At 39.9% G+C, this 13517-nt stretch overlaps 1 protein-coding gene across 3 annotated transcripts in view; it reads left to right on the top strand.

The window, feature by feature from the left end:
• Nucleotides 1-13517, top strand: part of otud7a (OTU deubiquitinase 7A) — a 68788-nt gene that overhangs the window by 39627 nt on the left and 15644 nt on the right. For all 3 annotated transcript variants that reach the window (XM_017486104.3, XM_017486108.3, XM_017486105.3), the window contains exons 4-8: nt 6921-7103; nt 7804-8022; nt 9956-10057; nt 10203-10330; nt 11200-11312. In XM_017486104.3, coding sequence (XP_017341593.2) covers nt 6921-7103; nt 7804-8022; nt 9956-10057; nt 10203-10330; nt 11200-11312 — 745 coding nt within the window. The remainder of the gene's footprint in view (nt 1-6920; nt 7104-7803; nt 8023-9955; nt 10058-10202; nt 10331-11199; nt 11313-13517) is intronic.

Raw genomic sequence — 13517 nt, 5'->3', positions numbered from 1 at the left:
TAATCCACTAGTTGTGGTGTTCTGTTGGTTATGGTACTGTTTTTTGTTTCTGGAAGTATGCTTTCTCATCACAATTTTCTGACCTTTGTTTTCAAAATGGAATGAGTATGTTGCATTGTTGGACTTAGTACATCACATCAGTCATTTAAAAATTGGGCCTGCACAGAACATCATCCGCGTATCTTTGGCTAATTGGAAATAAGTTGTTCACATACTGTGTATTACGTCCTGCTTTTGAGCGATGCTTAGCGTAAGTACTATGTGTAGGATGCCATTTACCATCGAAGGGACATGGTTTTATGGTGTCTACATAATTTATACACATATCACCTCTGTGCTGCTTGGATTGTTGTGTTTTTGACTCTGCCCGTGTGAGCCAGTTTCCTCTGCGGTGTGGTAGACTGAAGCTTGGAGGAGTTCTCTGGTCATCTGTTTCTCTGAAGTCATGCCATCTGATTGTCATCCAGAAGGTCCAGCCATGCTGGGACATTGAGCTGATTTAACACTGCGTGTGATGGCTTTACGAGCCTGCTCCCCTGGGAGACCATTGTGCCTGTTCAATGGAACTCATTCAGAAGTAGAGAGTTGCTGGCACTGGTGCAGAAAGCATGGACACAAAAATATGCACCCCTCCTTAAAAAAGACAAGCATGAATATAGAAGTATTGTTGCGGAAAAAGTAAAAGGAGAGGCAAGGCTCAGACTTTCTCCTGGTAAATTAGTGGAGATGAGAGACGGGTTTAGTCTAGGGAATTAGGACTGTCTGTGTTTGTCAGTCCATGTCTTATTCAACGCTTCCTCAACTGGTTCTGACAGTGTTCTGCCAGTGTTCTCTGAGATTCCTTCATTCACCTTGCTTGACTCATCAGCTTGACTTGTAAGGATATCAGCACACCTACTATGGTAGTATCTGTCAGGCCTAGCTGTCTGGAAGTGCAGTTGGCTAGCAGCTACCAGAATCTTTACTTGCAACAGTAAGTCCACATCAGGCCAGTTTGAAGCTTTGCACCCAGACATCCACTGATTGTACAACACATAACTTTATTTAGTTAGTTTTCCTAATTAACTGTAGACATTAATCTGACTGTGCAAGCAAGTACAACCCCAAATCCAAAAAAGTTGGGACAGTAAGGAAAATGCTAATAAAAACAGAGAGGAGTGATTTGTACATGTACTTTGACTTGTATTTAATCCAAAAATGTATCAAGACAAGGTATTTAATGTTTTACCTAATCAATAAAGCATAGTTTTTTTTGAAGGTAAACATTTATTTTGAAGTTGATGCATGCAATACGTTCAAAACATTTTGGGACAGGGGCGATTTAGGACTAATGGCGATGTGACAAGTTGAAATAAGAAGGTGATGTGAAACAGGTGAGGCAATCGTCTAATCATAGTATATAAGGAGCCTCCAAAAAAGGCCTAGTCCTTCCAGAGCAAGGATGGGTCAAGGCTCACCAATCTGCCAACAGATGCGTCAGTGAATAATCCAACACTTTGAGAACAACATTCCCCAAAGACAAATAGGTAGGATTTTGGGCATTTCACCTTGTACAGTGCACAATATAATTAAAAGATTGAAGGAATCTGGTCAAATCTTGGTGCGTAAAGGGCAAGGCCGAAAATCACTTCTGAATGTGTGTAATTTCCGATCCCTCAGACGTCACTGTCTTAAAAACCGTCATAAGTCTATAACGGATATCCTGACATGGGCTCGGGAATACTTTGGTAAACCTTTGTCAATCAACACCATTCACCACTGCATCCACAGATGCAAGTTAAGGCTTCACTATGCAAAGCAGAAGCCATACATCAACAATATCCAGAAGCGTTGCTGACTTCTCTGGGCTCGGTCTCATCTGAGATGGACAGTAGCACAGTGGAATCAAGTCAACATTTCAAATAGTTTTTGGACAAAACAGTCGTCGTGGTCTCCGGGTGATGTTACAGTATTGGAGATGTAATGAGATTGCTGCAAACCATAAATGCTGGAAAAGAGTTATGTGACATACACCCAACCTTTCAGTCCTTTCACATGAAACCACCATTTCAATTGTATGTTTTTCTCATTTTTATAATAGTGAAAGTGTCCACTCCGATTATGCAATATGCTGAATAAAACAGGTCTGAATATGCTGCGTGTACTGCAGGGAACTTCCTTAGTCAGCTGTGTTTTTTTTTTCCATGTGACAACATAATCTTACCTTTTTAAACACTCTCTAGAGCCTGCATGTTGCCTTTTGCTGCCTCAGTCTCTCCCTCATGAGGTCTTCTTGTGCACTATCCTTGATCATACCACAGCAATAATGTGAGTGGTCACAGAACTGACCTGAAGTCAGCACGTATGTGTGTTCTTTCCTAAATCCCACCACATAGCGCTGAGAGACCATGTTGTGTCTATGTTGCGCTGAGAGACTATGATGTGCCTATGTTGCGCTGAGAGACTATGTTGTGCTGTTGTGCTGGCCGCTGTTGATGATTAGCAATTTGTTAATCGGCTTTTAATGAGCCTTACCGCTGACATTTCACAGTGAAGACAACTGAACAAATCAAATCTATGAATTAAAAAGGTATAAAATCACACAAGGAGGTCAGTAAACTTTCCTGTAGTAATCTCAGGAATCCCAGGCTAATAAGTTAAATCTGTTTTATTCTATGCTTTGGTTTTATTGTGCTGGTCGTTTCTATTCATGGTAGAATGATCATCATTTCCCATAATGCAGTTATGCAAACTACTGTCCCCCACAAAACCAATAAGAGCTTCACTGAGATGAGCCACTTCCTGGAAACCATAATGCTGAAGTGTTGTTATTATCAAGCTTGCACCCTAGAGACCTCAGTGGAAAGAGAACGAGGGCCATATACGATTCTTTGTCTGTGTTGTCATATGCACATGAGTCAGAGCAGAGTGATAGTGAAGCACTGTGGAGAATAATGCTAATGTAAAAATGGAGTGCACAGACTGCATAGAGTGATCTTATTAGGCAAACGCTGGCAGAAAGCAAATAGCTTTACCTCTGGCCTATACCACCAGCTGTATACAGCATCCAATCCTACAAACAACCATAATATATACATATGTAGCATTCATACTGGGATCAAAACTGTTCAGCCCTGGATAGGGAATACACATATAGTTTATGTGGTCCTCTTGAGTGCATTGTATACAAATGTGTGTGTGGGTGGGTTGGTGCTCAGTGTGCTCAAGCTGGGGGTTGAAGGAGGCTCTGCAGGTCTGTGGGTGTTGACTGGCAGCAGATGTATGTATGCTTAGCACTGATTACATGCGGGATCCCCCATGGAGACACAATCAAGAGTGCTGAATGAAATTGCCCTTCACTTCTCCTTGTAATCTCAAGGTCACCCGGAGCAGGTGATGTCCTTCACTGGAGCTCTCATTCTGATTGGAGGTTTCACTCAGATAATACATAATTAATCTTGATTAGACTTCCAGAGACAAGGTAAATACTAATAAGTGCACCCTGCTGAGCTTTAGGAATTGTAGTATTTAAAGGTGAAAAATCCAGTCATTTTTGTCAGCGTGAAGCATTGGTCTAGAATCAGTGCTTATTAGGGAAACACTGTGAGTATGAAAGCAGTTCAGGCCAGTCTTCCCACACTGTACTGTCAGATACCTCATGGAGTGTGTGGAACAGAGACTCATATCAGATAGCTGCCTCTTTATGTCCACTAACCATATCAGAAAATTCTGTCTCAACCCCCCACGTGAGCCATTAGGTCTCTTGTCTCTTGTTGTCAGCTACACTGATTGTTTGTCTGTCAATCTGCAATGCTATTCCTACTGGCCAAGCCTACAGGTTCTCGAAGACGCACTGTTCCTGTTACATTAGCACTTTCGTCATTCTGTTCTGAGTTTGTACACCGTACTGATTTGGTTTTACTCTAATAGATGAAGTACAAGCATGCTGAAAAGCCTCCAGCTCCACCTTTGGGCCTTTATGTTGTAAAGTGATTTTAAGACAGATTTTATTTATTAGGTTTAGATGAGCTGGGTCTGTCTAGGTTGATGTTCACTGACAAGAATTCCTTTTAGTGTCTTCGACAAAGGGTGTCGTCAATGGACATGATATGTGCACTGTCACCCTCCAGTGGACACCTAAAGTACTACAGCTCTTTTATGATAATTTCATACAGCCATTCCTCTTTATACTTTGCATCTACATGCAAAAAAAAAATGAAAGAAAGAATTACCTGACATGTCCTTCCAGTCTAGCAGTAATTTTTTTCTTATTTGATTTGTTATTCGCTAGATTAGTAATCTCTGTCTTTGTATCTGCCACTTCGGGTTCTTCCACTGAATAATGGAGCTGTCTTTCAACCATCCATTCATCCATTTTTTGTACCGCTTATCTAACACAGGGTCACTGGGAGACTGGAGCCTATCACAGGGGACTCGGGACACGAGGTTGGGGGAGTTGTCTTTGTGAATAAAAACAACAACAAAATAAACAAGGATTATACACTAAAGAATCATCTTTTTGAATGTCAGTGTCTTTGAGCTGACACTAGGACTGAGCCATATGACAAAAATATCATATTATGATCATTTGTCTGCTACACGATGTGTATCACTGTATATAGTTTAGCTAACAAACTGTCTGCAAATGAGTAGTAAAATACACAAAAAAAACGTTCAACTGAGTTTGACGATACTTTTCTTTAATGCCTACGAAGACAAAGAAGATTAAGTAAGAACAGTTATGTCAAATCAAAAGCTTCCATTCAGTACCGTTTAATTTGTAATTATTAAAAATGCAAAAAAGACATCACCATACCAACAATATCTCAGAAAAGTGTATCGCATAATCATTTATCATGATATTGATATTATACCGATATATTGCCCAGCCCTATTAGACACCTCAGCCCCCCAAAATCAGAATTTCCTCAAGCTGGAAAGAAATCATTTTGAACCTCATCAGGCTAATCTCTCTAATCTGTTTCTCCGTTACTATTGATGTACTTTGATGTTCTGTAATATTACACCATTTGTTCTAAAAACTGAGAAGAGCTGTGTAGAGATTTGTTGAGATCTCTTGAGATTATAATTCTCGCTGGCTTCAGAATGCATGTATGCATGTGTTCATAGTGCTGAATGGCCATTCGACTAAACTGTAAATTCTCTTTTAAAAACGTTTGGCTGGTCACTGTATACAGAAATGTATAAAAGGAATAGGATTTGCATTGATTCATGTGGCGTCTCGTAGTTTGCGCTGGGAGAGGTTTATATATTTATTTCTTTTCCTCTTCTGGACTGCGGTTGCTGAGCCTTTAGTCAGCGATGCAGAGAGAATAATGTGTCTTGTACAATAGGGCACTTAATTGGGTAAGATGACGTCAGGCTGTCACTTTTCACACTAGCTCACACACTTGCACACATTTCTCACTGTTGTCTGTCTGAGGCTCATGTTAGTTGGCTGTGTTGAGAAAAGATTTCTCTCTGCAACAGAGTAGTGTGAAAGCTTGAGGTCTATAATAAGAGTTCTTTCTGACCCGCTTCTCTCTGCCCTGGAAGCACTGTCTGTCACTAAGATAAGAACGCAGCTGGAGGAGGAGGGAGCAGCCGTGTGTGTGCGTGTGTGTGTGTGTGTGTGTGTGTGTGTGTGTGTGTGTGTGTTTGCGCGTGCATGTGTGTGCGCGGGTGTGTGTTGAGGTAACTGTCACTTCCAATTACAAGGCCTCTTTTCTCTTCTTCATCCTCACTGGACCCTGAGACCTCCACATATCTGTTAAAATGAAGTGTGCTGACTGATACAAACTTTTCTGGATGTATTCATGATATTAGTAAGCAGCCACTACATCATGAAAGTGCAGGCTTTAATGGTCCGGATGATAAAGCAGGCAGTGAAAACTAGTGCTAGTGTTTCATCCTGTTGAGCGTGATATGAAGCAGAACTCTGCTGTCTGGAATTTGATGAGGTCTTTAAGCATTTCAACCCTCTCGCTTTGGCAACCCGAGTAACTTGGTGTAGATTATGGGAAATGGCAATGCTTTTTTACAGTATAAGCATTTATTTATTATAATTAATATCTCTTGTGGATAAAAGTGAACACAGTGCAAAGCTAGATTTGTATTTTGTTCTTATGAAAACATGGCATACAGAGAAGAATTTTTCTTTTCTTTTTCTTTTTGTCACCCATTTAAGACGTTTTCAGGTCACCCAGTTTTGCCATCACTGCTATTGTTAAATTTGTTCCATTCTGTAGTCTGTAATTTATTGATAGTACAGTGGTGTCACACCAACAGAAGCAGGTTTTAAGGAGTGTTTCTAAATGACCTTGCTATATAATAGATTTTATTTTTGGGAATTATCATTGTAACCAGCAGATGAACTGATTCATCCAAAAAGGGTCAAGGTCACATAGCTCACTTCCTGTTGAAATATATTTGAAAGGTATTTCAGGTATACAAATTTATAGCAAGAAGGATTAGACTTGTTGCAGCAGAGGCATCCGCGTTGATGTTAACATCAAATTGATAAATCGTGAAATAGATTCGCATTTCCTTCCTGTTTTCTCCCTCTTAAAAAAACCCTTCACCTTCAACTATAAGTGCAATTAACTCAGCTGCTCTTAGCAACAATTAACACATGGTTAATTGTTGTTTTCTTGCTTGAGAATGAGTGTACTTGAATTGTGTGTTATGAGGGTGAAGATCAAGTCGGTGTTGCATATATTGTATTTCATTATGTAGAAGTTAGTTTGGGGGTAAATTTGATGGAAATTCCATTTAGGTAGAGGTTATTGATGGTTATTGATGGTTGTTGATGAAGTTAAACAAATACATTTTTTAAGACAATGTATTCACAGTCCATGTTCTCTTTAATCTTTCAGTCCTTTCTTGTGTGCTAAAGATTTTTTTCTTTCTGTGTGCATATGTGTGTTTGTGTATTTATAAAGGTAAAAACTGGGACTTGAGCGCTGCCCTGAGTGACTATGAGCAGCTGCGGCAGGTCCACACCGCCAACCTGCCGCAGGTATTTAATGAGGGCCGTTACTACAAGCAGCCAGAACGCAGTGGAACACCCCAGCACCTCAACAAACTGGAGCAATGCCTGCAGAGGCAAGAGGAGAACACTCAGGGTATGGCACCTGCACTACTGCAATCTGTGATGTTGATGAAGGATAATAATGATAACAATTAGCATGTTGACTGTCATAATGATCACCTTAATACAGTTGACATGTGGGGAGTATTAGGTGCCTCCCAGCCAATTTTGTTATTCATCCCATGGCTTTTAAACAGCTGCGCTCCATAACAGCACATCAAAAAATAGTCGGAGATATATCAATTCTTGGAAGCAAAAATGAGAATGCAAAGTCAAAATCATGTGTGTGTACTGTGCAACCAAGGACAATAGAAATGCAACTCTGAGAACACTATAGATAATCAGGTGGTATTATCAAGTATTCTAAAGATTTTGCCTATCACGGTTCCTTATTTACTGTATATATTCGAGTGCAAAAGTTTGCATACCCTTAGGATAAAATAAAGATAGCAGAGAAGTGTAACGTTAATGTTTCAGCTTTCACCGATGTTACTTTATTAACTAAAATGGCCAAATAATGTATGTCAAGTTATCATTTATAGACAAAACCCTAACATATTTCAGTTAAGACGGTTGCATCTGCATTTCTTTGTGTGATAGAAGAAATATCTCATTGCAGTAAGTTTAAACATATTCTACAGGTTCACAAAACAAAAAAAATGTTATTAAAAAAAATGCCAACAGTGCCCGCAATAAAGAAAATTACTAAAATGTGTCTGTGTCTGGTGCAACAGAGAAGCGTCTCTCTCGGGGCATCTCGCACGCCAGCTCTGCCATCATGTCTCTGGCGCGGATGCACGTGACAGGCGAGTGCACCAGGGAGCAGCTGCCTCTCGAGATGCCCATCTACACCTTCCAACTACCTGACCTGAGTGTGTACAGCGAGGATTTCCGCAACTTCATCGAGCGCGACCTCATTGAGCAATCCACCATGGTGGCACTGGAGCAGGCAGGTGAGGGCGTGTTCAACACCGCCGCCACGGCTTAGGCTCTGCTGGCTGACTGCTAGCACAGACTGAAAGCTCCAGCTTTTCTCCCTGAGTGATAAGCCCACTCTGTATTCAGAGGTGCCACTGGTATTGTGCCAGTGTCCGCCCTCAGCTTCATCAAAAGTGTCTCTGACAGCATCTATAACAATGTTCACAATGTCCCTTTTGTGTGGGTGTTGTCTTTCTCTACTGAGGCCACGAGAGCCATGTGCGTGCACGTGAGCCTGAACGGGACACACCAGCCTTATTTTTAGGCATTGTTTTGGATCACTAGCAAAGTGGAGTTAAGCTACCACATCAGAGCAAAGCATTCTGTAGCCAGAACTGACATGGAGCCATATCCATTTATGTTTGTGATTAAGATATTATCTGCCTTTGTCTTGGAGAGATTAAAATCCCTCTCAGTCACTACTCCCTGAGGGGCGCAGAGCTCAGTGCAGGAAACACAGTACTCTACGTCAGCTCAGATTTCAGTAATTGTATCCTGAATAGGAAATGCAGCATTTTCTGGCAAAATTTGCATAAAAATGAAGAAAGTAATTGGAGATTTCAGATGAATAGTCACCCATTCCCAGAATGGACTATATTAAATTATCAGCTCCACTTTATAATTTATTGTGCACTACCTGCAACATGTTTTTAATCTAGGGTTCTGATGTATTGTGTGGTGTGAGTGTGAGGTTATTTGGGTGCTCTAAGTACAGGAGGTTTGTGGTGTAGCAGAGCTGAGTGAATGTAGTATGGTATTTAGATGACCCTGAAGCAGCGGACCTGAAGGATTATGGGTAGGAGGCTAGGGGCATAATACGCTAAAGAGTAGAGGAGAGTGGGTTACTTATTACACACAGTCACTTCCACCTCATAGTACAGGAAAATCAGAAATGCTATAAAGTATATATACATAAAATGTTTTGTTCCAGTGTTCATAGCTAGAGCACACTCTCCTAGCAATCTGCGTGTGGTTAAGTCTGAAATTTCTTTTGGTTCTATTTTATTATTTATGAATTATGTTTATAGGATTTGAATATAATGGAGCATTTGAAGTATAGCATTTGAACTTAATGGATGCCAATATTTCTTGCATGAAGCTTAAATGCATGCTCTCCAGCTTTTTCAGTCCTAATCTCTCATCTGTAGGACATAAATGATTGCCACAAACAAGGATTTTGCAATTTGTCTTTTCAGAGAGGGTCTACTTTGAAGTTTGTCATTATTGTGACTAATGGAGCCCTTAGAATTATAAGGTTTTATCCAACTTTGCTATTTGTTATTTTACACCACAATAATGCTTTAACTATAAAAAATAATAATAATAAAAAGTTGAAAACTGCTTTGAATTTATTGAAGGTCAAAACCTTATGACTCGATAATGTAAAATGACAGAATTTCCTGATAGACCTTAATGTACATAGTGGTGGATCTGGTTTGAATGTCCTGTACTGTTTCTAGGTTGAATTAAACTACACAGAACACACTTAAAAAGGATTTTTAAGGGTCGTAAAGGGTTATTTGTCGGTTTATTAGACAATTAAGGGTTCTTAGCTTTCAAAAAGAAAAGGAAACACTCTGTCCTAAAGGGTTCTAAACTTTCTAAAAGTCTACATGAGAACATCGGATAAGACATTCTTGTCTGTCATCCTGTAACCTTTGTACAAGAAAACTCAAACAGCTGTAGCTTCCATAATATGGTTACTTATCGTTTATATATGTATTGACAGTTCTACAATTCAGTTTCAACATTTGTCCCCGGACTTCAAGTGTCGAAATTCTTGAACATTGTGCATTCTTGTTCTTGTGATATGACTTATACATGCCATATGGGAGGAATTACATTGAAAATGTTGAGTATTTCTTTAAAGTGTAGTGAGGCTGAATGTTAATTGCTGTTGTTCTGTAGGCCGTCTGAATTGGTGGTCCACTATATGTACGAGCTGTAAGAAACTCCTGCCATTAGCAACTACTGGGGATGGCAACTGCCTACTGCATGCCGCTTCCTTAGGTAAGCTTTATATCCTAAACAGTTATTTTTATAATCTCTTTATGTAGTGTTACAGTGCTGCAGAACTCTCATTCAGACAGCTTAAATATGCCTAATCTAATAAACCATTGTATGTTGATAGGCGTGTCTTTTGTTTGTTTGTCAGGTATGTGGGGCTTCCACGACAGAGATCTGGTGCTGAGGAAGAGTTTGTATGCTATGATGAAGAGCGGGGCAGAGAGAGAGGCTCTGAAAAGGAGGTGGAGATGGCAGCAGACGCAGCAAAACAAAGAGGTCTGACTCTCCTGAACCACCTTCCTCATAATGCAGCATTTCTTCCACAGAAAATCACTCCTCAGAGCACCTTTTGTACTGAAGTGAAAAAGTAGCTCTTGTGATCTCTATACTGTACCACTAATTAGCTAATTTATCTATTTAGATTTCTTAACAACAAAGATAATATTGATTCCGCAGCATTGGCCAGAAGCAGGTCTTGTGATATGACTGCTTCAGTCCTTTTGGAAACATTTTGTTGTGACAAAAAAATCTACAATTTTAAAAGCAACTATATTCCCCACCTGCCTTGTGGACATTTTCCTATAGGTGCACGTGTAAAAGGTGCTGCCAAATAAAAACAAAAAAATGCCTAGTATAAAAGGACAAATGCATGTTCAGCTGGAGGTCATAATGGGTAATGTTCTGTCTCTGGGGTTATTTAAGTATCTCTTTTGCATTGGTTTTTTTTTTTAATGTCTTATTTTCCTAGCCTCCTTAGCAATGACTATTCCCTTAAGTGCTCCTGTAGATGAGCTACTGAAAGATGTTTGCTAATAAGTCTTTATTCCTACAATCAGACTTCACTGAAGTGGAAACTGACAGCAGCTAATGCTTGTATGAGTCTTTCTTTTTTATGTGAACCTGCAGTGTCCCTGAATGCCCTGCTGTCATCACATGTCATGTCACTCTCGTAAACAGTGTGAGTGAATACAATTGTTTGAAAGGTGTGGGTGTGCAGTGTGGTTTGCCTGATCTATACTGCAGAGAAGGTAGAGATGATTCAATGTGTGTGAGAGCAGAAGAGAGAGTGTAGGCGTGCGTGTAGGTTTCCATTCGTTACCTCATTCACCGTTACCCTCTAACTAGCTCTCTTGCTCTTTCTATAGTCAGGGTTGGTGTATACAGAGGAGGAGTGGGAGAGAGAGTGGAACGAACTGCTGAAGTTGGCCTCCAGTGAGCCTCGCACACACATCAGCAAAACTGGCAACACCAGTGGAGGGTAAAGCTCACCAGCCCACCCACCCACACACACACACACACACACACACACACACACAGATACCCACATACATAAAACTTCTCCCATTACACTATAGATATATAAATTCTTCCACTATTTAAATGTTCTTCCTACCCAACCACCTTTACACTCTAAGCATGATATCTCGCCTGTAGCGTTACATAGGCTGTGTATGATTTATATTTTACTTACTCCCACATATTGTTTACATAAACTCATTTTTTAAAAATATGCTGTTACATTTTCAGTACAAGCTGGTGTAGTAAAGTTCAGCACAGATTTAAAGACAGCTTGTACATAGTAAAATGATACAGATTCATTTTAATATTGTGATATGTGATCTATGCAAGGGCAAGTTGTCCTGAATCAGCATAAAAAGGCGCCATCTTGCCAGAGGACAGTGTAACATCTTTCTTTTCAATTTTCTAAACAGATTTAAATTTCATGTAATGTGTACAAGTGAGTCATAGTGTAAGGCTTCTGTAGTTTTAACGATTAAATTGCCAATACATTATCCTATTATTCTCCCAAGGACAAACACAAGCATTAAATTTGCTAAAGTTTATTGTGATAAATGTATTTATTGCACATTTCAGCGCATTGTTGTCATTTGCCTCTGTTGTTGACACTAATTGAGTCGAGTAATGGAAAATGGTTCTGGATGAATAAGTGCAGGTTGCAACTGGTATATTTTGGATAAAAGGTTGTCCGTGGTATCCTGTTCATGTGGTGGACGGGTGACGTTACCTGTTTGTACTCATCTAGGATAAGCTTTCTACTGAATCCTTAATCTTAGCTTGTGGTTTAGGAGGAGCCACAGCACTAATCTCTGACAGGCAGGAAGGGGAAACATCTGTGGGCACATTTAAGTTATTAAATTTCACAAGAGATTAACAGCATTTACTAGATATAAATCTAGTAAAGTTATAGACCTCTATATATTTATTACAGCCGTGTGTGTCAGATGTGTTACGTTAGAATCGAGCATGCTTCACTTATTCCGATGTCGTTTGTTTGCTGTATATTAGGAAACAGTGTTAACCATTGTGAATAACAGTTTGGGGTTAGTTTGGCTAGAAACATTGCCACCCGGTGGTCTGCTCTGGTATGTAATATTAGCTAACTAATATTTCAGTGAAAAATGTTGAAGCAAGGGCACACGGTGGCTTACTGGTTAGCATATTCGCCTCACACCTTGGTTGGTGCTGCGGGGGCTTCCTCCAGGTACTCCAGTTTCCTCCCCCAGTCCAAAGACATGCATGGTAGGCTGATTGGCATGTCCAAAGTGTCCATAGTGTATGAATGGGTGTGTGAATGTGGATGTGATTGTGCCCTGCGATGGATTGGCACCTCGTCCATGGTGTACCCTGCCCTGTGTCCCATGCTCCCTTGGATAGGCTCCAGGTTCCCCTCAACCCTGAAGGAAAAGTGGTATAGAAAATGGATGGATGTTTAAGCAATGTTTTATAACAATGTCTTGTTGATTGAGACATCTTTGTGTAGAGTGGGCAAGTGTGTAGAAATGCTGGTGAGTATGTGAATGTATTCTGTTGTGCGTATGCTCAACATATTGCAATTTTCCATTGACTTCAGACCTTATTTTAAAAAAAAATAAAAAATTGTATTGCTAGACACTACAATTCTGGCCCCAGATTTGTGTTGAAGAGTCAAGCAGAGATTACATAAGGTCATAGGGTAACAGAGTGGAAACTTTGTCGTGCGTGTGAGCACAGTGCGGTTTCACTTTGTTTGTGTTGTGAAATCTACACACTCTGATGAAAGACTGTGATATGTGCAGCTCAGGTCTGTGCTTTCTGTTTGAGCCTGCTTCTAAAGTGTAAAGTACTTTGGACACATTTATATGCTACTGATATAAAACATTTATTGGATGTGCACTAAGAATTGGTCCTGAATCAGCTCCTTCTTTCTAGAGGCTCATTTTTCTCCAATGTCATTATTGAGCACTTAATATGGCAGGGTGGGGCACTGTAATGTATGCTTTATATAGTTACTATAGTGACTTATACCTTTAACAAGCTTTAGTATTTTGAGTTTATATTTTGCTTGTATTTTATATTAGCTTTTTCTGTTATTTAGCACACAAAAAATTTCTTTAGTCATTCAACACAAACTCATCTACAAATCTGGTTAACTTTTTTTCTGTTGTATGAAAGAAATTTACAA

This window comes from Ictalurus punctatus, chromosome 14, assembly GCF_001660625.3.
Source record: "Ictalurus punctatus breed USDA103 chromosome 14, Coco_2.0, whole genome shotgun sequence".
In the NCBI taxonomy this organism is placed as follows: Eukaryota; Metazoa; Chordata; class Actinopteri; order Siluriformes; family Ictaluridae; genus Ictalurus; species Ictalurus punctatus.
Note: the sequence above shows the minus strand (reverse complement) of the source record. Positions and strands in the feature narration are given on the sequence as shown.